Genomic DNA, 27,045 nt, shown 5'->3' with positions numbered 1-27,045 from the left:
ATTTGAATGCCACACAAATACCAATGTAGTCCACAATAAGTACAGTACCCCAAGTTATTTTTCTTTGGACCAATAGTAAGAAAGAAACTTCAAATATTTTGTTACCAATATTTTTTTAATAATTTTCATTCACCAAATTTACCAAATAAATTTTAATTTATTTTAAAAGAAAGTTTTCTCTACATTTATTTAACACAACATAATTGATTATTGCACAATTGTGATATAAAAGTAATTTTTAAAACGTGAAAAGCACTAAAATTAAACATTATTTATGTTTAATGAATGGAAGACATTGATAATTGATAAAATCCCAGTTACAGTATATTATCAAATTTTATATTTCAGATACATACAATGACTATTCGAATGTAGCTAAAAGAAGGTAAAGAGATCCAAATGTTATACATAGCTGCAGTGATAGCTTTCCACAGGTATACTATAGCAATAGCCTAGGGAAGAAAACAGGTGGCTTATAATACAATAATCACAACATTTAAATTCAGAATTTGTCATACAGGGGAACGCTATATAATATCAAGGCTGTAGCCACCAGTACAGTTGGTAAGGTTTCAACCTGACCACTTTTTGACAGATGCCTTTGACAACCCTGTTGCTTCAGAGATTGTTCCCTTTTCTTGTGGCTACATCATTGAATATTAATAGTAAAAAATACTGGTACCGAAAAGTAGTAAATAATTACATTTTGGTTTTTTTTAAAAGAGGGAGAGGAATTACATGAAGATCCGCCCTGCTATAAACCATCGTTCATACTTGGAATAGCATACAGTGTATGTATGGAGATGGTGTATGTATTGGTCAAAACATTATAAATAATAGTAAATACAACAAATGTACGTAAATCTAAGCTCTGGGGCCCCTGGGTTTAGCCAGTGAGGGCTCATACCCATTGGATTGGGTTATCTCCACCAATGATGTATACCCTTAATGTGTAATAACTTGTACCACAGTACTTCCCGAATAAAAAATGTATAATAAAATCTAGGTTTTGGTTGTTCCTTTAGAGTTGTGATGTGATAAAATTCTGCTCCATGATACTATTATTGTAATAGTAGAATAATTTAAGGAGCAAACCATATTTTTAACATAATAAAGTAAAATAATTATATAGTGAAGATAACCTGTCTATATTTAATACACAGTTTATGAGTACAAACCACTAGCTTAACCATTTACTATGTAGTAATAGGACATATATAAAATATAAAGATTCTTTACTCTCAAGCAGACAAAAAGAGATGCAACCCAATTACAAAATACTTTGAACATCAATTTACAATTAGAAAAATATTTCTCCTAGAATACCTAGTACTTCAGAATAAATCTATTATATTTGAAAGATTTTAAATTTTATAAATCCACTTATAATATAAGCAACCACATAGTGGTATAATCTTTAAAATTCTTATATTCAAATAAGAACGATCTTATTTCAATCACATTCAATACTTTGTGCTCTATAACATGTTGTAACCTGTGAAACATTTCTTCTGACATCTCATACATTTTAAATGTGCATATTACCTTGTCACATTCATCATGTAACCACCAAGCCATTAGCAACATAATGTTCTTTTTGTATACATACTTTATTCCTAATAAAATATTGTTTATTCAAATGAAATCTAATTTGTTTAGACCACATGAAACACTAACAAAACTTCAACTAATACACCTTCACATATCTTCTCCTACAAATCCACTGTTAACAGGGCCGTAGCCACCAGTACATTTGGTATGGTTTCAACCTGACCACATTTTCAAAAAGGCCTTTGACAACCTATTTGCTTCAGAGATTGTTCCCTTTTCTTGCAAAAACCAGACCACTTTATTTCTGGCGGCTATATCACTGAATATTAATAATTTGCTGTTAATAGAGCTGTTTATTAGTATAGAATCTTGTGTTATAGGTTATTTGAGTATAGCTGTCGGTACACCTATCTTCATTCATTTATATAAACTTGTTTGACTTTAACTTATATTAATTACCGTTTATTTATTTATAATCAATAAACAGCAATTTGTTCGAACATGTGAACTGTGTGGCCCAAATTTGGTAATTACTTTATGAAGTCTCCGGGTAGAGTTCTACAGGACTTAGCTTGGCAATTAAACAACTTTATTCAAAGTTGGAATGTTTACTGAAGAAAGAACTTGCTGTCTGCTAAATCACCAATCTTGTTATTACATCTCCACCTATTGATCACCCAATTATTGATGTTTACTTTGACCTTTGACATGTAATACTCAGCTTAGAACAGGTTCATGTCGAACTTCTAAAACATCTGAAAACCAAAATGGAAGAGTATTATGAAATGCTTCTCATAAAACCAAGTAAAATAGTTCTGATGAAGGTAGCTTCTCATTTTAGTAATACCCAGTGATAGTTTGCTTAAGCTTCCTCTGCCCAGAATTTTTTATTTCTTTGTTGTATTGTATGTTATTAATTGTATTGATATTATGCTGATCAAATAAATAAACAAAAACAAACAGGGAGAGTACAAATAAAAGATTAAAAACAAGCATTTGATGTCTTACCTGCTATGATGCGATGCCAAGGCAGGGTGACATAATGAGCATTCAATATAAAGTTCTTTGAATGTCTTACCTGCTATGATGCGATGCCAAGGCAGTGTGACGTAAGTCAAATGAGCATTCAATATACGTTCTTTGAATGTCTTACCTGCTATGATGCAATGCCAAGGCAGGGTGACATATGTTAAATGAGCATTCAATATAAATTTCTTTGAATGTCTTACCTGCTATGATGCGATGCCAAGGCAGGGTGACATATTATGTTAAATGAGCATTCAATATAAAGTTCTTTGAATGTCTTACCTGCTATGATGCGATGCCAAGGCAGTGTGACGTACGTCAAATGAGCATTCAATATATGTTCTTTGGATGTCTTACCTGCTATGATGCGATGCCAAGGCAGTGTGACGTACGTCAAATGAGCATTCAATATATGTTCTTTGGATGTCTTACCTGCTATGATGCGATGCCAAGGCAGTGTGACATATGTTAAATGAGCATTCAATATATGTTCTTTGGATGTCTTACCTGCTATGATGCGATGCCAAGGCAGTGTGACGTACGTCAAATGAGCATTCAATATATGTTCTTTGGATGTCTTACCTGCTATGATGCGATGCCAAGGCAGTGTGACATATGTTAAATGAGCATTCAATATATGTTCTTTGGATGTCTTACCTGCTATGATGCGATGCCAAGGCAGTGTGACGTACGTCAAATGAGCATTCAATATATGTTCTTTGGATGTCTTACCTGCTATGATGCGATGCCAAGGCAGTGTGACATATGTTAAATGAGCATTCAATATATGTTCTTTGGATGTCTTACCTGCTATGATGCGATGCCAAGGCAGTGTGACATATGTTAAATGAGCATTCAATATATGTTCTTTGGATGTCTTACCTGCTATGATGCGATGCCAAGGCAGTGTGACGTACGTCAAATGAGCATTCAATATATGTTCTTTGGATGTCTTACCTGCTATGATGCGATGCCAAGGCAGTGTGACATATGTTAAATGAGCATTCAATATATGTTCTTTGGATGTCTTACCTGCTATGATGCGATGCCAAGGCAGTGTGACATATGTTAAATGAGCATTCAATATAAAGTTCTTTGAATGTCTTACCTGCTATGATGCAATGCCAAGGTAGTGTGACATATGTTAAATGAGCATTCAAAATAAAGTTCTTTGAATGTCTTACCTGCTATGATGCAATGCCAAGGCAGGGGGACATATGTTAAATGAGCATTCAATATATGTTCTTTGAATGTCTTACCTGCTATGATGCGATGCCAAGGCAGTGTGACGTACGTCAAATGAGCATTCAATATATGTTCTTTGGATGTCTTACCTGCTATGATGCGATGCCAAGGCAGTGTGACGTACGTCAAATGAGCATTCAATATAATATGTTCTTTGGATGTCTTACCTGCTATGATGCGATGCCAAGGCAGGGTGACATACGTCAAATGAGCATTCAATATATGTTCTTTGGAAGTTCTTCGTTTTAACCACTGTAATGCGTCTGAGCCCTGACGTGTCAGTTTTACATTAGGATCTGAATTTGAACAAACAAACTAAATAAAAGCAACATTTTAGGCTGATATATTTTAAGGTATAAATGTTATTTGCTGCAAAAATAATGAATGTTTTCAGTTGAATGGGAGAATAATCTTTCCATTCAATGGACATTATGATAATTATTTGTTTTTATAACTCAATGTCATTTTTTCAGTAATTTGCTTTTAGATTAATATATATATACCGATGATATATAATTCAAATATAATAATAATCAAATTCTTACTTGAAAGTTTTCGTTGTCGTTCTGGTAAATCGTTGGATTCTCTAGTGAGCTCAAACAACATGCCGCTATCTGAACTGGACTTCTTTAAACCATTCCTTAGTTGAGGAATGGGGGACGAGTTGCAAGAGCTTGAATAACGGATCTTCTATATTTAAAAAAAAAAAGGACTTAAAATGTTGCAAAAAAGCAAGAATATATTAAAAATTGATTTGCAAATGTTATGAATTGTTGATAAAACGCATCAGATATTAACTGCATTGTTTTATTTATGTACAGACAGTAGCATTCATTATTCATTACCTTATCTTAAACCTGACAAATTAATACTGTGATACAAACTTGACATTTTCCTGCATTCAAGCCTTCATAAATCACATTTTAAAGGCTACGACTAAATATTTTGCATACAGCAAAATAAAACTAATTTGGCTGTTTGGTAGCTGAGTTGTAGATTTAAGTAAATTATAATACTACATTTTTCAAGTTTCAGAGTTCTAAAATATTAAATTTCATATGTGTATTTAAACAAAATTTATTTTGTAAATTAATTACTTAATATAAAAGAAGGACTTTTTTCTCTGTTTTTACTTTTAATCTTATAAATAAAATTAAATGTTTTTTATTTACATTTTTATGGAAAAAACCTCAAAAAATGATTACCTCCGGAGAATTTGTAACACTATTACATCCACTGCCTTCGCTACCTGTACTATAATCGTCATAGCTACCATCTTTGGACAACCTCCTTCTATACCGACTGACCGCCATCTCTGCATGACCTTTACCCTCTGGTCCCTTCATTCTAATAAACTCAATTCTACCATGCGCCCCTTGAAAGAATCTCATAGGAACCTTCTCAACCATTTTAGACGTCATTGTTGCCTAAAAATGAAGAAAACATAGAAACAAATAAAATGATGATCGGTTTAATGTAAAGCTCTTTGTTAATGTTAATGTAAGGATTAAAAAAAATACAACATTAGCAAACATTAAAATGTAACAACCATAGTAAGTAGGAATAGATGTTAAATTAAAAGTGAGACTGAAAGGCAAATTGAAAGTGAGGCTGAAAGGCAAATTGAAAGTGAGGCTGAAAGGCAAATTGAAAGTAGCTACTTGATTATAATGATTGAAATAGACTTCACCTGCTTTATAATTAAGTACATGCTTAATATGAAATGATTTTACTTTGTAAGCCATTGCATACATAAGGACAAGAAAGAATATTGATTATACTAAAGATTACAATGAACTTTTTGAAAGACTCGATGCAAAATTTAATGTAATTTTTCTAATTTTTATTATTTTAAATACATTGCAGTTTATTTGGAGATAAAGTCTGGTACATGAATTACTGTGATGTCTTAACTTAAGTATGATACATGTATAAGAAGAGTGATGTCTTAACTTAAGTTACTGATACTCCCAAAGGAATATGATATGTTAAGTCAATAAGTTTTTATATGAAACGTTGTACCAGAGGCAGAATCAATAAAGAATTTAATAAAGACATTGCACATGAATCACGACCACCTGGGGGTGATGGATTTCCTAATGTCATTACAGTTTTTAACAACTTTCCTATAATAGAAATGAACTGGAACCGTCATGGAGACATCTTCAGCCATGTTGATTAGTACAAACAACAAAGTTGTCTGTTAAGCTATGTCTACAATATCAAACTAGTTTGACAGAAAAAGTATTATCAATTATGGCATGCCCAAATACATGGTAGTGATATGACATCATTTTGTCCATATATGGGCACATCACATATTTTTGTCACATAAAGTTTGTCTACAGTAGACAGTAACTGTAGTACAGTAACCATGTTAAAGTTCACCAAATTGAGATTAAAACTCGGATTCATCTACTCAGATACCAGTTTCAGAGCCGTGTTAATAATTAAGTGTGAGGGCAGTGTTGCCATTAGATCACTGCGAACTTTCAGACGATTATAGCCAATTTGGTTTAAAGAAAAATTTTTACTTTTAAAACTATACTTACCCGATTCTCATAGACGCGTTTGAGTGCTTCATATCTAACACAACCAAGGAAGACAACACTACGAAAGGATCCGTGACGTTCGTTGGCAACTAATTCTACACAAACCATCTGAGTGGCTTGTACCTTCATTCCACTAAACACCTGTCAAAAAATTAACATTAGTAAATTTTGTTAAGAAAATACAATGTATTGACATTAGTATGAACAATAGTATGGAAATTCAATGACCATGATATATTGAGCCAATGACCGATAAACAATGACCGAATTGACCGTTCCAATATTGCACTGCAATAGATTTAGTCTTATTACACCAGAATACAAATTTACACTGCAAATTTAATTGCACAAGGATTTATCAACGGAGGAAGAAATTTAATTTGCAAACTACAAATCCTCTTATAACAACAAGATTACAAAGCACAGTTAGTTGTGGAAAAATAATTAAACAAATTACACGATAGTAAAATAAATGATGAGAGTTCCAGCAACACAGCTTCAGCTTATCAAATATTATTATATAAAATCCGGTACTTAGGCAACCCACAACATTTTATTCCCCAAACTTGACCCAAATTCTGCTTGCTTAACAACATTACTGCAATTTTATGGTACAACTGTATATTATAATTGGTTTTCTGGTTGGTGACTTTAACAACGCTATAAAAATACAGATATGCAATTTGATATGTTTACGTTCTGAATTCAATGTTGTAATTGGTTTTGGGATGTTGACGATACATCTTGATGTGTTATCGATCTCATCTCAAGATATCAACTCATATCTAAATAGCCAAACAAACCAATTATCCAGACATAAGCACATGCTTAACAGTTGTCATCGAAATTCAAAAACCTTTACATTTCAAAATGTAATGAGTCCCGTAAGATGCAACCACTAGTAAATTCAAGTAAACGTAATAATTTAGTTTTTAAAGTACTATGTAAAAGGAATTTCAAAACATTGCTTTTTTAAGTACCTACTTTTATGATTTCTTGAACCATTTTTAATAGAAAAGTTTCCTTTATACTAAAATATTTAATCTATACAAATGGTATTTATACACCATGTAGGCCTTATGGTATTTATACACCATGTAGGCCTTATGGTATTTATACACCATGTAGGCCTTATGGTATTTATACACCATGTAGGCCTTATGGTATTTATACACCATGTAGGCCTTATGGTATTTATACACCATGTAGGCCTTATGGTATTTATACACCATGTAGGCCTTATGGTATTTATACACCATGTAGGCCTTATGGTATTTATACACCATGTAGGCCTTATGGTATTTATACACCATGAATATGTAGAGAATTTAAGTTTGTTATATGCTACTGTCAGATTTAAGAACTATTACCTACATAATTCAATAATTTTGTTTAAAATTTAACATTTTATCAAACTTTTATGAGAACATTTTAATTTAATTTTAGTTTTTCTGTAAAATCGTATTGAAGTTATTACTTGATACTACTGTACTCTGGTGTATTAAATCTTCACAGAGTGTGAAATGGCAGAAAAGCAATTTGTAATCTAGTTTTCACGAACTGAAAGACATTTCACAAAGTTGTGAAAACCAATTTAAGATGAAACTTAAATGTTGAGGGATGTATGAACAATTGTGAAATGGTTCTAAAAATATTTGAGATAAATAAATAAAATGACTAAAAATTAAATGTTAATGTTTTATTGCCGTGACTGTTTCATGAAAGAGGTAAATATAAACATCAGGTTAATTCTAATAATGGAATGGATGGCTGTACTTTTACAGGATTATATAAATTAGAAAGATAAAGCAGTAAGAAGCATTGTGCCTTAGGAAATAAAATCTGAATCAATATGGATTAATTCAGTTTTTATATTTAAAGATATATTGTCCCTCTAAAAAAAATGTTTTGAATATGTCATTTTAATGTCACATAATAGTTATTCACTTTGACCAAAAACTGGATCTAAAAAAAAATTATGTACCTGAAAAAATGTAATTTAAAGCAAAAAATACTTAAATTGTCTGTCAGACATTGGTTTTTGGTTAAAATTTAACATTCTTTTTTTTTTTAAAGAAGTGAATAACTATTAAAACTGCAAAATGGCCTATTTAAAGTCTGATTTTATTTCTTCATTTTTCTTGTTTTTGGGGACACTACATCCTTAATGTGATAAAACGCAAACTGTTATAACTTACCTCATCATAATTATCAATTAGAAAAAAAATGTTCGGATACGAAACTTGAGGCTCGACGCCTTTGCGATCCATCCTGCGTTTTGACGGCGAGGCAAAGACTTGTTTGTTGGAACTATGAAAAACTTGAAGTTTACCGTCGTTTTTGGTACAAACAGCACAAGTTAAGATGTAATCAAACTGCAAGTATTAAAATAGCAATTGTTGGATTAAAAAGTAATAATTTATACAGCAGGCCTTTATGTAATAACTGTTATTTGCATTAATCATGTTTTAATCAACTGGCCACATAATGATTTCATAATTTATTTATTCAGCAATATTTACATTGTCATTCAAAATTTAGTCTGTTAAAATATATTTGCATGTGATAATTCAAAATGCACTATTAAGTATTATTTATGCTATAGGAAAGAATGTTTTGCTATCAAAATGATTGGAATATACTGGGAAGGTTCTAAACTACATGATTGGAATATACTGGGAAGGTTCTAAACTACATGATTGGAATATACTGGGAAGATTCTAAACTACATTATTGGAATATACTGGGAAGGTACTAAACTACATTATTGGAATATACTGGGAAGGTTCTAAACTACATGATTGGAATATACTGGGAAGGTACTAAACTACATTATTGGAATATACTGGGAAGGTTCTAAACTACATTATTGGAATATACTGGGAAGGTTCTAAACTACATGATTGGAATATACTGGGAAGGTTCTAAACTACATTATTGGAATATACTGGGAAGGTTCTTAACTACATTATTAAAAAAAACCACAAAGCATGTTACACTTTAAAGCATGTTACACTTTATTCACTAACAGGGACAATTTTAATTTTATTTATACTATCTAAAATTCTACTTAAAAAGGTCACAGAGTTCTCTATATTGATTGACCGAAATTCACCTGATGTAGAATTAAATTGAGGTAAACCGTTTCTTCCCAGTCTACCGATGGATCACCAAGACTTGGTAAGTTCTTAGCATCATGCTTACGGAATACTTCAATAGATGCCTAATAAAAAAAAAAGTCACTTACGAAAACCAAGATTCACATATGAAAATACAAAACAAAAAGTAGGATTAAACTGTCAGACAATAAATCTAAGTTTTTATTATTTGTTTACTATAAATTACCAACTTGAAGAAACCAAACTATAATTTAGTATAGTCAACTGATTAGGTACATTGGTATCATTCAATTTAGATATGAACTTTTAAGAAGAGCCTGCAAACCACCAGTTAATAATACAATAATATATATAAAGTACCATGAATGAGGTTTATATCAGATAGGTATGGTAATATGTATACATCCCTGGTTATAAACAATAATAACAAGAATTTGTAAGATACTGTAGAACAACATAAATAAATTGAGATTGTAAACAAACTGCTGTAGTGTATTTTAACAACACAAAATATAATTTACAGCAGGTCCAATGAGAATGGCCACATTTAGGCAGTATATTTTATTGACTTTGATAGTAAACATATTATAAATTTATTGTTTCATTAGTAACACTGTTGGCAACAATGCATGTATAATAAAACGTATTCAGACATGCTACTGTAGATCAAATGTTTTTGCTGGTAGGAATTCTATTTACGATAACAGTAGGGCTATTGGATTGTCAACCATATTTCACCATTATTCGCTGGTATAATACTGTGCGTGTCTGTGCAATTGTTTTGTTTTGTAACTCATGCTAAATTTACGCCATTTCAGAAGCAAATCCAGAATTGTGTACTAAGGGTTTTGGCACATTAGACAGTTTCATTTTCTTATTTTATTTTATTGATTTCAGTGCAAAGATTGTGTAAATACTATTGTAATTTAATTAATGAGTGAAACTGTAGGCTACAAATGAAGTATTAAAAACATTCATCCCATCCATACATTCATCTTATTCATTCATTCCATTTATCCATTCCTTCCCAATCAACTTGATTATATTAAAGGCATCTCTTTAATGGAAGTAAAGTTCTGTCTACACCAGGGGCGGATCCAGAATTTTGTGAAAGTGGGGGCGCAACTGTAGAGAATCCACACCTGAGCCCCACCATGGTTGGGGCTGAGTTTAGGCGATTTTGAAAATGTAAAACCTCTAGATGGTCGGAAAAGGCACTCTCACGTTAAATAAATGTATTAAAAATTGATATTTTAAATATGAAAACTGAGGTACTAGCCTATTAAAGTGACATTTTCCCTATAGGCCTATTTTGAGTAAAGCGTCACAACAGGGCGTTTCGCGCAAGTCAGCGTTTGCACGTACATGGCGGAAAAGGTGCTTTTCCAAGGCCGTCGACAGGACCTGCGGTGGTGAAGAGAACTTTGTTAATTGACGCCCCTCCAATGGCTGGAAGAAATGGTACTCTCGCACATAAAATTCATGATAAATGGCACCTCTAATTTGCAGGAAAAGACACTCTCATAATAATGCTAATTACAGGACGATATAACATTTTTGTTGCCGATTTCATTCACTCAGTATTTAGTTTTGATTGCGTTCAAGTTCAATGCGAACGTCCATCTAGGGGAAGCAAATTTAATGCTTATTATGGCTCAATATTTATTTACATCAATTTGTTGAAGAAATTAAATATATAAATAGGTATTGATACAGTTGGGTGGGTGGCCTAGAAAAAAAATCGGTTGCTATAATGTACACTACAGTAGGGCCTACACAGTTACCACAGTAGGCCTACGATATTATTATTAACAAATCCTCTATGATGATGATCTGTAGGTAACCACGGCGTTCCATTTTTGACGTATATAGACTTTTATTTATGCTTGCTGACTGCCAGCTATCGAAACAATAGGTAGACGGTGTCCTTTGTACGAATCGTTCGAGCCCGAGTATGGGTACGATACACTCGTCAATATCATGTTACATCCGGGGACCAAAATGCGTTTATTTTTCTGGTGAAAATAGGTATTCATTTCGCAACTCTTAGAAATTTACAGCAACGGCAATGGTGACCTCTAATAAAAAGTAATTTAGCACGGGGCTGAAACAATGTATTTAAATCAAAAGTGAAAGTTTTACTCTTTTTTACGCTTCTTTTCCCGATTTTTTATTTTTTTTCCCTTATGGTAGGATAATTTTTCCCCCCAGATTTATAGGGGTGGGGGGAGGGGCGCCACCCCCCTGGATCCGCCACTGTACACTATCAACTAACAAACACAAAAAAGTGTGATGTGCCCAAATATGGTAGTGATATGCCTAAATATGGTAGTGATATGACATCATGTCCATATATGGGAATAGTAGGCCTACATACATAGTGTAAACAGAGCTTTAGATACAGTGATTCTTTTCTTTGAATAATAAAGTATGTAGCTGTCACTGTTTTTACATCATTAAAGTGGCATAAAGAACGTGGTGTCAGTTGAGTATAACTAAATAACCTGGATACTAGATTAAATTGAATGAGCATTGCAGATCAATATTTAATTACAAAACTTGACATGTTACTGAACTCAGCTGTTAATGAACTTTAACGCTATAGTAAACAAGATATTCTGTCAATCTACTAATACTGCAGCACAGTAGATTAAGATGGCTCCTCCAACTCACTCATTTCTAAATTGATTCTAATAAGTCATTTCGTTTTCATTTCTTTATTAGCAATAAAAAGAAATGCAAAAATACATATTCTAAGAAGAATAACCACAATTCCAAACTTGACCCTCAGGCCAGTCATTGCATCACAAACAATTCAATAATTAGGTTTGCGAACATGTTTCCAATTTCCAAACAGTCTTCGAACTGTAAAAATGTTACAAGTCTTCTGTAGCATACGCTCAATGAATTAACAACAATGGAGCAAATCTAATTTTATATCTCAATGATCTAACTTGTTCCTATTTACAGATGGAATCATACATTTTGATTCTTGAATTTTGTTCATCAGCAGCAACATATAATAACACTAAAGTATAATATGTAATTTACTAGTGTTCCATAGAAAGCAATGATTAATGATTTTGGCCTTAAGAAATCATTTTGCTATAACAAAGGCGATTAAGTTATACTCTCTAAAGGTAATTTTAAAGCTAAAAGTAAATTACAAAACAGTCTAAAAAGGTGAATATATTATAAAGAAGTCGGTCAAATAGATAATTATTGATAATAAAAGTGTATATTATTAGAAATATTGAAATAAATAACTTTTTAAGTAATACCATTTTATTTCACTGATTTTCACCACATTTATTTATAACAATAAAGAAATTTGGTAAAAAACTAAAAGTGAACTATTAAATTGTGAATGTGCGATACTGATTTAACCACCACCAAAATTAAATAGATTGTACAGATTGTCAGACAAACATCTATATAATGCTAAAAATTAATGAATGAAAAAGTATTTCACCAAAAATATCCAAAAACCCAATTTAAAAAGATGTCAAAAACCTTACCTGTACACACTTAGTGTTGGTAAAAAAGAAGAAAAAAAAATAATAATAAACCATTAATTAAAAAAATTATGAACTGTAAAATTAAAGTCATCTCTTGACATTCATCATTTACTTCACCATGTTTGTATTATCTTAAAATCAATATAAAAAAAATCAAAATTGATGTGTTTAATATTCCAGTTGAATAATTAATGTTTATTTAATGTTTACCACGCTTATTTGATTTTAGAATTTAAGATTAATTTTCATTTGACATTATACCTTTCTAGTACAGATTTTTGATAAAGAACACATTTAAATCATATAAACTTCAAAATATTACCTGGCCTTCCAAATTCTTTTGGGACAAAATATTGAAAAATATTGTATGGGTATTAAACCCGGTATTAAAAGGAGTAGTGAACTGGCTAAAAAGAAACACACAAACAAAATGATTAAAAGACAAAATTTGCTGAGAATAAATAAATGAGGTTTAGATATTTTTTCCAAAATATGCTCATTTAAAGTAGGTACTGTAGTTACTATAATAATATCCCATCCTACACTATTATTAGAATAATCAATAATTGTACAGATACAATAGATGCATCGATGACTCTTTCCACGGCCGTAAAAGGAACCCTGAGGCATCATCAATTTTAATATTTCCTGCAGAATAATTTTTATTGACGTTTCATTTTGAACAGTGCACAAATCAACAATTGTCAACGTTTAACAAAAGATATGGATTTATAATTTTCTATTCAAGCTAACTGGAAGGTTTTTGTAACATAAATAATTATGAACTAAGATGGTGTAACTTCATCAGTATGATTACATAACACTGCGATAAAAGTTCAACAAGGAATGAGTGAAATTTGTAATTTCACAGTACAGTTCTGGTGGCATTGGACTAAGCGGTTATACAACAACAAAGAGTTAAGGCCAATTTAAGCCGACGAGTGGTATTGTGTCTATCCCGACCGGAAACCAACCGTCCACTACGCGTTGCGTGTAAAAATGGTGATAAGGAAAAACATAGATTCTATATTTTTATTACCTTTATCTGTTTAAATTGGCCTTCAAATAGCTGATGACAATGATATTGAAATTAAATAATCAAATTAATAATAAATATTTATGTTTGTACCTGAGCTTCGTTACGAGTTTTGAATTCTTTCCTCCTCACAAAAAATAACATGTCATCTCCTTGATCGTCAACCTTCTCCAAAAAATGTTCTGCAAAGATTTTTGTCCAGAAGCAGTTTACATCCATTAACACATAACCACCTGGGAATGCAAATTATTAGCCATAAACATAATAGGGCCTATAATATGGGTGTCACGAAAGCTCAGACCACGAAAGCTCAGACCCCCTAAGACCTAAGATCACGAAAGCTAAGACCCAACACCTAAGATTACAAATATTTATCTTTCGCACCTGCCTTGTATTTTAACTCCCAACATTTATTCTGAATACCACACCTTAGAATTGGCACTTTCATGAAAAAGAATCACATATAAAGTAACAAATACATTTTTAAATTGATGATTTTACAGACGTTTTTCTCGCACACAAAATGACTAGCCTACAGTACAGTAGGCCTACCCCATGGGCCATGTTCAATGTTTTTGTTTCTATGGAACGTCAAAAGAGCAAAAATTATATAGAGGGCTGAAAACTCTGTGGAGTCCATCTACAGTGTGGATGGAACAATGTAAAATTAAAATTGTAATGATAATAGTATAATCATACAAGTACGAAGACATAAATACTGGCAAATAAATTTTAATTTAAAAATCATGATAAGTTTTTTGTTTCGTTTTCTTTCTATTTTTATACTTGTACTATTATTGTTGCTCTTTTGGCGCTCCATAGAAACAAAAACATTGAGCATGGGGAGCTCGACGAGTTACATTACAGTATACAAAGAAACACATCTGTAAAATCATCAATTTAAAGGATTTATTTATTTGTTATTATGTGTTTCTCCTTCTGAAAGTACTTATAAGTCCTAATTTTAAAGTGTGGTGTTCAGGATAAAGTTAGTCAACAAATTTGGAGTCAAAATACAAGAAAGGCAGGTGCGTAAGAAAAACATCCTCTGAAGCAACACAATGGAGTAAATATATACCAACAAACAACCCGTCAAGTTTGTTTGTTGTAAAGAAAAAATATACATTTACTCAACGGGCGAAAATAATGTGAGTTTATCTATGTTTTGCGGTAGTATTAAATTATATTTATGGTAATAAATGAAACCTACTGTGTTTAAAATTATGTATGGATAAACAAGTATTGTTTTTAAGCTGTAGTATATCTTAGTATTTGTAATCTTAGGTGTTGGGTCTTAGCTTTCGTGATCTTAGGTCTTAGGGGGTCTGAGCTTTCGTGGTCTGAGCTTTCGTGACACCCCCTATAATATATACATGAATCGAACATGCCTAAGTTCTGATTGGTTGCAGATTTTTCATGTTACAAAAATGTATTTTTTTTAATCCACTTTTATTCAATAAAAAAGTTTTTGACGAAAATGGCGCGCCATGAATTTAGGTGTTTGTTTCTACAACCGGCGGCCGAAAGGACTAGCGGCCGAAATGATCTAATCTAAAACCTCCTGGACACCTCTCGGACCAACCGGCCAGGTGAGGTACTGTAGTTCACAACACAGGTAGGCCAAGCAGAAGAGAAGGATGATGTTTACCTACCCAAATCATCGCATGTTGCACCTTGTTTATCTTTTTTCCGTTCAGATATAATGTCAGAAATCATTTGATGAAACGAACTTTGTCTTCGTGGCTTACGCCCTGAAGCTGCCATGTTACACGTCAAATTTAAAACCCGTTTTGTTTTGGCTAACTTTCCCTTCGCCTTACGAAATGTTGTTTTCCATCCACCACCACAACTCCACTGCACTCCGCCTCTTTTTTTTCACCACCAGCTAGGCAGAGTTAAAGGTTAAGTCGTCCAGTTAGGTTTGAGTCGTTGGGGGCGATATTACGATTTCTGGTTCAGTCAGACCACCATGATAAATAAACCTGTAAATTACTCAAAAACTCTTTTTTACAAGTTTTCATAACATTATTATAATTATCATAACCAGAACCATAGCCTATGTTTACGGCTTGGTTCTAGGTTTTATACCGTCAAGATTGTAAACTCCCACTCAAAAAAAAAAACAAATTTAAACACAAATTAAAAATCAACACAAAATCAAGTGAAAGAGTAAACTAATATTTAATCATCTAACGGATATGAATATTAATACATTGTATTTAATAAACAGTGTCTTGTAACCTATTGCACTATTAAAAGTATTATTACAAATATATCAAAGTAATTTTGGTAAATTTGGAATGGTTAATTTAAAGCTAAAATTGTTAGAAAAACCAAACTAATTTTTTTCTTCTTAAATACTTAGTATTTTACCAAGCGTCTACAACTACGATATTGTTATTTTTGCATATTTTTATTAGGTTTTTTGCGATCACTGTACCTACAACTAAAATATATTCTGTATTATATTATATTTCTACTATGGACTATATGTAATCTATTTCTTTATTTAATCAAAATGTAATCAATTAAAAAGATTACACAGAATTTTTTTTGTGCAACATGTCAATAAAAAAAATCTAAGATACAAATATATCCATAATCTATAAGTTAAAAAAAACAGCCGTAATATTGCAGTCAATATCAATGCACTGGTTGGGTGCGGTCAACCATAGAACCCTGCTTCCAACCTTAAATTAAGGGGACATTTCCCATAAATAGATGAGGGCAAATAGATGAGGGCAAATAGATGAGGGCAAATAGATGAGGGCAAATAGATGAGGGCAAATAGATGAGGGCAAATAGATGAGGGCAAATAGATGAGGGCAAATAGATGAGGGCAAATAGATGAGGGCAAATAGATGAGGGCAAATAGATGAGGGCAAATAGATGAAGGCAAATAGATGAGGGCAAATAGATGAAGGCAAATAGATGAGGGAAAATAGATGAGGGCAAATAGATGAAGGCAAATAGATGAGGGCAAATAGATGAGGGCAAATAGATGAGGGCAAATAGATGAGGGCAAATAGATGAGGGCAAATAGATGAAGGCAAATAGATGAGGGCAAATAGATGAGGGCAAATAGATGAGGGCAAATAGATGAGGGCAAATAGATGAGGGCAAATAGATGAGGGCAAATAGATGAGGTTTTAACACTACTCGTCCTATACTTTGCCGATTCTTGAAAGTGCATGTCTACTGTAAAAAAAAGAGGCAATATAAAGATGCCAAAAAGTGCAATACCACAAATGGTGAGAAACACCTTAATAAATCTATTTGGCAAGCCTTCCTAATCCCAATCTGGGAATAACCAGATGCATAAAACTTAAATTGAATTAAGTAAATACATTAATGTTTTAGAACTTCAATTTATGTTTCTTGTGTTTTTTGACTTTATGTTTCTTTCCGCCATGATAACCATAGTCACTGTCAGATGAGCTGCTGCTACTGCTGCTACTTGAACTTGAGCTACTACTACTGCTATGTTTCTTCTTCTTTTTGATTTTCTTTACCTGAAAAATAATCAAATAGCATCAAAGTATTTATTCTCTAATTTGTAAAAATTTCTTTAAAAATAAAATATTATTTATTGTTTTTACCTTGTGAACTGTGATACCACCTGGATGAGTAGGGTAGCCAGTCTGAAAATAAATACATGTATCAGAAACTTACAGACCAACTTCTTGTATAGTTGTTAAAAGATAAATAAGAATAATAACACCAAGAACAATAAGTGCAAATTTTGTGCTGGGTCAGTCAGAGAATTTCCAAAAATATAAACTACAACTCACTCTTATATACTTACCCCAACATGTTGAGGATACTGATTTGGTACTTGAGGATATACCCCTGCTGGAGGAGGAGCATAACCAGCAGGTGCTGGAGGGTAAGCCCCTGGAGCTGGTGGAGGGTAGGCCCCTGGAGCTGGTGGAGGATAGGCCCCTGGAGCTGGTGGAGGATAGGCCCCTGGAGCTGGTGGAGGATAGGCCCCTGGAGCTGGTGGAGGGTAGGCTCCTGGAGCTGGTGGAGGGTAAGCATCTGGGGCTGGGTAGCCCCCTCCAGGGGCTGGAGGATAACCAGTTTGTTGCTGTGGTGGGTAAACATGTTGCTGTGGGTAACTGCCTGGTTGCTGTGGGTAACCACCTGGTTGCTGTGGGTAACCACTCATATCTGAAATTAATTTATAAGCAATTTTCACAATTTTGTTTAAATTACATATCAATAATAGTATATTAAATATAGAAACTTTTTTTGTCAGTAATTCTTGATATTAAAAATAAAATATTTATTTATTTTTAGTATTGTGAGAAATCGTTAATTTGTTTAAATTTATTCTAATGAGCCTCACTCCTAAATTCTGCCACGCCCACTTAACTTCCTATCCTAGCCTAGTAGTAGTATTACTTTACTAAGGTGGCGAGAGGCTATAGGTAGAGGAGCCGTGATGATGATGATAAATAGTAAATACTGTACATATACTATAGGCCTGGTATGGTACTGGTAAGTAGGCTAGAGTAATTACTAATGGTAGGCAGTGTACCTGAGGCCTAATCATTATCTAAACAATAATAGACCACCCAGCCATACCTTATATCATCCGTAATATTACTTTGTGAGAAAGAATCCCCTGTTTTACTTTAATAATAATAATTGTGTAGATATTACTGTACTATATCTTTGGTGTTTGTGTTGTAGCAGCCTCACAGAGGACCTATGAAACGTCATAGGTGCCTTCAGTGGAATATCTCCGTCCAATATTAATCTTGGGCAGCTTCATCATCTTTGTCCGTCGGATTAAGAGGCTCATCAGAGGGCTTGCTCATTGGTATGAATAATTCATGAGATTAATTATCTCATAAGCTAGGACATATATGGGGCGTAAACAGAATAATTCATATTTCCTGTCGGCCTCTGGTCTTCACAAATCACCTCATCATCCTCTTTTTTTCATCATCCATTTTTCATCTCCTCAGTATTTTCATATCCCGGGTCTGTCATCGTTACTAACATCATCATCATCCTCGGTTGCATTTGGCAAATATTCGTCGAAAAAAAACCGATATATAATCTGTATCTAAGTTTAATGCTCAATGTTTTCAAAAAATTAAAATGTACAGTTACAGATTCAATATATATAAAAGATTACACAATTGTTTGCAAATAAAAATAAAATGTTATGTTTAGAATTCCCAGCATTATAAACATAAAATACCAGTATTTAATAGTTTTACGAATTATACAATATTATTTCACCCAGTTATTGTGATAAAAACTGCGCATTACAACAATGGAATTTGGAATTATCGATTATCATTTATGCACCACGAGGGCGCACCTTATCAAAAATCTAGCAGCAGGTTCTCCCATATTTCTGACTAAAACATAAATATGTACAATTTATATAAGTTGCGTTAAGTATCTAGTACAAGGTGAAATCAGCAAGTTAAGGCACATATCTCTATTATTATACAGTATATCGTTTAAATAGTACTATTAACAAATCAAATCGAACATTATACAGTACACGACGACATTACTTCAAATGGTTATCCCAACAATCAAACTCAATAAAATAGTATACAGTGCATCATAAAAAAGACGTCGGCTCATAATATTGCCAAGTAGACGATATTATAATACAAATTTAATTGTGTAAAATTATTTTACCAGTTAACATATTTTTGTTTTCAAAGTGTTTTAAATTATGCTATTTTAGAAACTTTTAATCAACGAAATATAAATTTGGTGCAGCTTTAGGTGCGACTGGTGATGTCATCTCTACATACGGGCTCTCCTTTTCTGGGTCTTTGAAATCACATTCTGCGTACACGTGGTTTTCTGCTTGAGATGCGTTTCTGGCTTGCAAGTCTTCAGGAGTCAACATGTAAACAGGGTTTTGAAATGAACCAAACTCCTCCTCTTCAATTTTCTTAGCCGGTAGTGACGTTTCATAACATGCGACACCAGTAGCCTGATCGCCAAGTTGTGATTGGGAAATCACAGCTATTTGAGGATAAGGCGTTTCCATTATTCCAAGTTCCCCCTGCTTTTCTTTTCGCCGTCTTCTAAAATAAAACCCCCAAAACACATTAATATAGACAATTCCAGAAGGCTTAATTTGATACTTAGACGTTAGATCATGATGTGTGGAGTAATGAGATTTAACCAAAACAAAAACTTATCTTACCTGATCAACAATATCAATAAGATGAACACGATTAGTAGAAGACCAAGAACCACCACTGGATATAACACTGCTTCTGATAAACCACCATCTTCATCCTGTATTTTTTGTTAATGCAATAATAAACGTTACACATTCGACTCTGCAAAGTAAACACACACACACACATCGACACCGCAAAGTCGCACTATCGACATCACAAAGTAAACGCATAGTACACATCGAAACCGCAAAGTAAACGCACAGTACACATCGACACCGCAAAGTAAACGCACAGTACACATCGAAACCGCAAAGTAAATGCACAGTACACATCGACACCGCAAAGTAAACGCACAGTACACATCGACACCGCAAAGTAAACGCACAGTAGGCCTACACATCAACATCACAAAGTAAACGCACAGTACACATCGACACCGCAAATTAAACGAACTCGTACCGGTACATAAACCATAAACCGTGCGCTTTCATTCGGGTTTTTTTTCTCAGAATCAGCTATTTATTTTCAAACGATACAGAAGTGTCTAAATATTGTTACATATTTTAGCGTCATGAACATCAGAATTAGTCGAATATTAACTTTTGTTGAATCACCTTAATCTATATTTAGTGACGGGAAATGGCATGACATACCACCAGATGATAATGTAATAATAATTACCGTTTGAGTTTGTTTTCCTTCTTTTGGAGAAAGAAGGTCATTGTTAGTTGGTTTTGAATGGTCATCAATCGGGTTACTCTGTGTCGTCTGTTTGTCCTCCATTGTCGTTTCGTAAATCATCGTTGTCTCATCCATGATCGTTGTCTCATCCATGATCGTTGTCTCATCCATGATCGTTGTCTCATCCATGATCGTTGTCTCATCCATTATTGTTGTTTCATCTATTATAGTTGTTAATACTGTTTCACACATAGAACCTATTGTACCATTTTTACAAATACAATTGTAATCGTCGATAAGATCTTGACAAACACCGTTGTTTAAACATGGCGATGATCCACACTCGTATATTTCATCAGAGCATCCCTCTCCTTCCCATCCTGGTGCGCATGTGCACGTGTAATTAGACGTACCATCTTCAAGTAAGTCCGATTTACACGTTGCGTTATTTGCGCATGGATTACTAATACACGCATCTTGTAGTAGATGACATCGCGATCCACCCCAGTTAGGCAAGCAGGTACAAACGTACGAGTTAATACCGTGTTCACACGTACCACCATTTAAACAAGGCATGTCTTTGCATTCATTAATGTCGTGGTCACACGAGGAACCTGTCCATCCAGCATCGCATATTTTGTTTCCAGAATCATCACACGTATAATGACCTTGTTCGCTATCTGTGTTCACACAATATGTTGAACATGAATCGCCATAATATCCCTGTTGACATTTAACCCTGTACTTCCATTGTATCCTTTGTAATGAAAATGAAAGTGAATGTTACAAACAGTGAATGTATAAATGTTGAGATTATCGGTATGCAAAGGAAGCCATTTCTATTATTTACATCCCTTTACAACATTATGTACGTTTAATGCGAAGAATGGTAGCTATGGACATAAATCGTTTAATTTTAAAGTTTAGAAAATGAAAATACATTGGCTTTATAAAGGTTCCCACTAAGACACAACGCAAGGACGTAAATGCACAACGCAAGCGAATTGACCAATCACAGGCGATAGTTTGAATAATCCATCGCTTGTGATTGATCAAATTCCTCGCGTTGCGCGTACGTCCTTGCGTTTGCGTCCTAGGCATGGTAACCAGGCTTTATAACACAAGTTTGTTCGGTATACCTTGCTCGCGTTCCCTGGAGAACCTTCGAGATCCACGGATGTGAGTTTGATTGGAACGGTACGGGTGTTTCAATTATATTGTAAAAAAGTTCATCCACTTTGTCATCACTGTTCGATGGATCGTAATCAAAAACTGAAATTTTTATTCGAAATCCACCCTAAATAAAAAGACATCTTTTTTTAAAATTTTGTTTGCAAAAGGTTTGACATAAACTGTAAAATGAGAAACAAAATCCGTTGAAGTCAGACGGCAGACAAACAGATTGGTTTCTATCTTCTGTAGGCCTGCTGACAATCTATTCTGCTTCCTAGTACTATGTGAAAATAGTTGAGAAAAGTAGTTAAAAAAGAGATGATTTAGAAATGAAGAATGAGTGAGAGGATAAAACAATTGTAGTTGTTTTTTTGTCGGTCTACACTATCAACCTTTTTATGTGACAAAAAATGTGATGCGATGATGTCATATCACTACCATATTTAGGCATATCATTACCGTACCATATTTAGGCACAACACACTTTTTTGTCAAACTAGTTCGATAGTGTAGACAGAGCTTTTAGAAAGAGAATGTATAATGATTTACCTGCCAAGACGAATGCGTTTTTGTAAACGGATTGGACACTCCGCCAGGCAAGGATGACGGAAAGTTGAAGTCATCATTATTTTCGTACACTCTAGTTGAAGTTTCACTGCCAATAGGACACTGTGAGAATGACTTTGAACTGTAAACAAACAAATCAGTTTATTAAAAGTTTACTTGCTAAATCAACCAATGATCAACATCCTAAAATGAACCATTTGAGCGTCATCAATATTAAAAGATGGTTGCTCTCAAACTTTATGTGAAAAAAAAAGTGATGTATATATGGACATGATGTCATATCACTACCATATTTGGACACATCACACTTTTTTTGTCAAACTAGTTTGATAGTGTAGACAGAAAACTCAGAATTTGGCATATTGAAATCTGCATTGTTTCTCGTTCACAGGAGTGCAGGAACTTATTGCTCATTTCATTTCACGACACATTTCTAAAACCATGAAAACAGGAAAATATGTTTAAACAATGTTTACCTTCCTGGATTATCAAGGCATATTTTGAATCTATTATCGCATCGATTAAGGCTGCATGCTCCGAAAAAGACGTCACAACAATTACCATTCAGCTCCTTACTTGAGGGATTTTGATAGTGATCTAGTTTGATCTCAATTTCCACTTCACTGAGCACAAGTACTACTGCCTATTGTCATACAAGAAAAGGTTTTGTTTGTTTGGCCTATTTCTATGAAGTATATAGAGTCATTAAAAACATAGGCCTAAGTCTACATACAAAACCGACAAACTTTGTCCAATTGGAAGATAAAAAAACAAATAAAACTGCGTTTTATCATTTAATATATTTAATCAAAGTGCAATCGACATATTATTATGTTGTCAATAATTATTGAAAAGCGGAAGATATTATAAATATTAATTTTTATTGCAACAATATTTATGGTTATTAATGACTTGAGAGGCTAATTGTAAATACTTATTATTTAATACTACCGTATTTGGATACAACAGTTGAATATTGGACAAATGAAATAATAAAAGAACGTACGACGGCTGTACACCGTGCATTCAAGTTCACACGTATTTGTTGAGAACAATATGTGCTAAGGAAATTTAAAACCAGATTAAAATGTTGTTCTGTTTGTTGTATTTTAACTATAATGAAGGTCGAGATAAAGGTCAGTGAATGTAGTTTAAAATCAGAGACCACTTAACAAACAAAAACTCTGTCAGATATTCAGAACGTGTCAATCGAAATAGGCTAGCCTAAAACAAAAACCTATCTGGTAACTTGTCTTTTATCAAATATTTGGTTGTAAAAATATGAAATAAAGAGACATTGTTTCCAAACAATCATGCCAGCGATGTAAAGGGCGCCATTGAATTGTGTGTGTAGCGTCAAATCTAAACATAACGTACGTAAAAACTAAACTGTGGTATTAGAAATCAGTTTCTAGATGGTTGATAGGTAAATTTAATTAAAATGTTGATAATGTGTGAACATAGGGAAAATAATCAGTAGGTGTTAAGTTTTATGTATATGACTAAATTACATACGATAAGTAGGGACTTTAGTTTTGATACTTGTTCCCCTTTCACCAATAGGATAATGTCATTAAATAACAACTCCCTGGTATTGATCAAGTTACCTGCACTTTGGCAAAGCACATTAAAATCGCATTTAATATTTATTTTACTTAATAGTAGCTTACTCATTTTGTAACCAAGTTAGGACACTGAAATATTACTACGTCTTTTAGGTCCTTATACGGTAATGCGATATTAATCATTTGAACCCTAAAATATGGGAAGGTTCCAATAATTCTTTTGTGAACTATTACCAATTGTGAAGCATTAGAAGACGGATTGATAGTGTATAATAGGATTTATGATTCAGACGTTAACAACTTCAATTGTGAATCACCCTTTCACGGTTCAGCCACTTTGTTTTGTGTTTTTGTTATTTTTGGTAAAAAGAAAAACAATGCTTCGAAAAACGAAACTGAAGTAGGCCTACAATTGATAAAACAGATAAAAATTACGATAGAAGTTGTTGGTCCACTATAAGAATAAAACTTTGAAACTTGAAAATGCTGCTACAACTAAGTGATACTAAAATGTCACGAGCAATAAAATACCACGATACATTAGTGGTAAATTCTTAATTACGTTCTCTCATTAAGAACCGATCAAACATTTCCAATTTAGGCCTTACTATAATTATAATCTCGACCGTTTAGGACTGCACACATTCAGTGAATTGTTCTCTGACAAAAACTATTGTCGAGTAACACAGTACTTGACCTGATAATCGATATCTGTCAATTTATATAACCTGATGGTGTTTCAATTATTGATTGGTGTTTGTGTTTACACATAAATTGATAGAAACACGCAAAACAGACAATAATAATATTAAATGTACCTCATTGACAATTTATAAAATTGCTATATACCGCGGTATTGAAGGTATTGTGTTGGTTGGGTCCGTTTTTGAGAATAGTGTTAATTATAAAATGTTAAATACAAAGAGTCAAGAACACAACTACAAAGATAATATGTTTGAAAATGTTCATTTGGTTTGTAGAAAAAAAAAAAGAATATTTCCAAAATAACTTACAAAGATATGTATCTGTTAGTGAACAACAAATTGTTGTGATTTCTGTACCCCTCGAGGTACCTTCATATCCCATTACTTCTACCAATGCAAAAATTGCCTTACTTGGTGAAATGCTTAAAAAAGCAAAGAACTCTCGTTTCAGAGAATTTAGAAGCGGATTAAGAAGAGATTATCATTTTGTAGGCTTGTTGTTAAGTTTACAATAGCATTTTGTTTAAAGTATTGTCTACTCTGACAAGTTTAGCAGACTTACTAACCGATTTCAAACAATGTATACATCTGTAAATATTAACCCCCATCACGTACATCCTTTTCGCTAATATCTCTTGACCTCAATAATAGAACATACTACAGTGTTGTCATGGTAATTTCTGTATAATCATGCACACCGAAAAGCACTGTGGGTGAACCTGGTGTCGGATTCATCTTGGCTTAGATTTCGGGCCCATTTCGGGTCATGGTAGGTACAACAGCAAAGGTGCCTGGTACAACATTAATACTATTTCTACCTAATCAAAGCGACAACGATATAGAGCATGTACACCAAGACTAACATACAGGAAAATAATAGAATATCATTTTTTGTCAAAGATACAACTACAATAATAGTCGATGTATGTATAGGCCCTATATAACGAAGATGGGGAAAACCATACATTGTGGTAAAACCCCAAGGGAACAGAACCCATTGCGTTTTTCCTATTTGGAGTCTAGGTTTCTTTTGATTGCACTGTATTGCTTACTGCATGATTTACATATCAATGCAACAATAAAATGTTTAAAAACAATCATACACGGTCCTTGCAGTATAAAAACAATTCACAGTAGCCTTAGGCCTACATAAAACCCTCAAACATTAATCCTAAAAGTAAATACAGATTGTGAACCTAAAACGGCACACAAATATGAATGTGAAATACGTACTGGTAATGGTATGTCATGTTGTTATTAGTACTGTATATTGTAGGCATATTATAATACTTTATATATTGATGAATCTTTTATTATAATTAGTATTCGTATCGATCGTACGTCGACGTTAATCCGGCCACCTAAAATGAAGTATTGTTATCAAACCGGTAGTTACAATATTTCCCACCGGACGATTACGACCACTATTAATTTCGAATGTCAAATGTAAGTAAAGTAAAAGGAACGAATTTAAGTCTTAATAAGGCCATGTCCTTACTTATTATGGAACTCGCATACCAAAACAAAAATGACAATCATTTGTCTAAATATTTTTGTGAATGAACTAGTATGTTATATATAGTATCTGTTTACCATTTGATATGTAGCTTAAATAAACCTAAACTTATTTAATCAAATATGTTTATTACCTGAAAACAAACGACAGCTTGTATTAACAACATAGTATCCATCCTCTTCAATTGCCCGTGTTACTACCAACACAACTGCAAACTGACGGTGAAACTGACAGGACTATTGAATGCTGATGTAGAACCACTCAAGCTTAAAGTTATTGTGTGACGTCACAGTTCTCATTTAAATAACACAAAACATTCGTAATTTACAGCAAAGTCATAATAAATAATTGACACATATATATATTTTTAAACCTAAATTAAACAACGTACGCGTAACAGACATGAAAAACACAATTTAGAAACACAGGAAACGAAGGACTGATTCTGATGGTGAAATATAAATTAGGCCTATAGGATACTAAAGTTGATTTTATATCCGAATAACAGATGATACAGGTTCGTTTGATCAGGCATTGCTTTTCTACATAGCAAATTAATTTTGAGCAAATTCCTGGATTGGCATCAACTTAAGCAAACCAAAGCTCTTTTTCAGTTTCCAGTTTA

The 27,045-nt window shown here is 33.2% G+C and overlaps 3 protein-coding genes across 4 annotated transcripts; all 3 read right to left on the bottom strand.

Moving 5' to 3' along the window:
* Nucleotides 1-166: 166 nt before the first annotated feature.
* On the bottom strand, nt 167-15,921 carry LOC140054669 (uncharacterized protein KIAA0930 homolog). The gene is made up of 9 exons (XM_072099744.1): nt 15,700-15,921; nt 14,141-14,280; nt 9,490-9,597; nt 8,573-8,749; nt 6,375-6,515; nt 5,028-5,249; nt 4,368-4,512; nt 3,990-4,118; nt 167-2,306 (listed from the first exon to the last, which is right to left on the bottom strand). The coding sequence occupies exons 1-9, from the start codon at nt 15,809-15,811 to the stop codon at nt 2,269-2,271; spliced, it is 1,212 nt and encodes a 403-aa protein (XP_071955845.1). The 5' UTR covers nt 15,812-15,921; the 3' UTR covers nt 167-2,268.
* A 363-nt stretch (nt 15,922-16,284) lies between these two features.
* LOC140054701 (uncharacterized) lies at nt 16,285-19,019 on the bottom strand. Its single transcript, XM_072099775.1, has 4 exons — nt 18,635-19,019; nt 17,853-18,217; nt 17,647-17,688; nt 16,285-17,559 (listed from the first exon to the last, which is right to left on the bottom strand). Exons 2-4 carry the CDS (start codon nt 18,213-18,215, stop codon nt 17,404-17,406), a joined length of 561 nt encoding a protein of 186 aa, XP_071955876.1. The 5' UTR covers nt 18,216-18,217; nt 18,635-19,019; the 3' UTR covers nt 16,285-17,403.
* A 90-nt stretch (nt 19,020-19,109) lies between these two features.
* LOC140054700 (uncharacterized) lies at nt 19,110-26,667 on the bottom strand. Of its 2 annotated transcripts, none has more exons than XM_072099773.1 (7): nt 26,554-26,667; nt 23,112-23,278; nt 22,618-22,756; nt 22,035-22,192; nt 20,896-21,652; nt 20,235-20,329; nt 19,110-20,112 (listed from the first exon to the last, which is right to left on the bottom strand). In XM_072099773.1, the coding sequence occupies exons 1-7, from the start codon at nt 26,593-26,595 to the stop codon at nt 19,770-19,772; spliced, it is 1,701 nt and encodes a 566-aa protein (XP_071955874.1). In that variant the 5' UTR covers nt 26,596-26,667; the 3' UTR covers nt 19,110-19,769. The 2 variants fall into 2 exon arrangements, with proteins under 2 accessions (XP_071955874.1, XP_071955875.1); XM_072099774.1 differs by having other exon boundaries at nt 19,110-20,109.
* Between the last annotated feature and the right edge of the window lie 378 nt (nt 26,668-27,045).

Source organism: Antedon mediterranea, chromosome 7, assembly GCF_964355755.1.
Source record: "Antedon mediterranea chromosome 7, ecAntMedi1.1, whole genome shotgun sequence".
Lineage (NCBI taxonomy): Eukaryota > Metazoa > Echinodermata > Crinoidea > Comatulida > Antedonidae > Antedon > Antedon mediterranea.
Note: the sequence above shows the minus strand (reverse complement) of the source record. Positions and strands in the feature narration are given on the sequence as shown.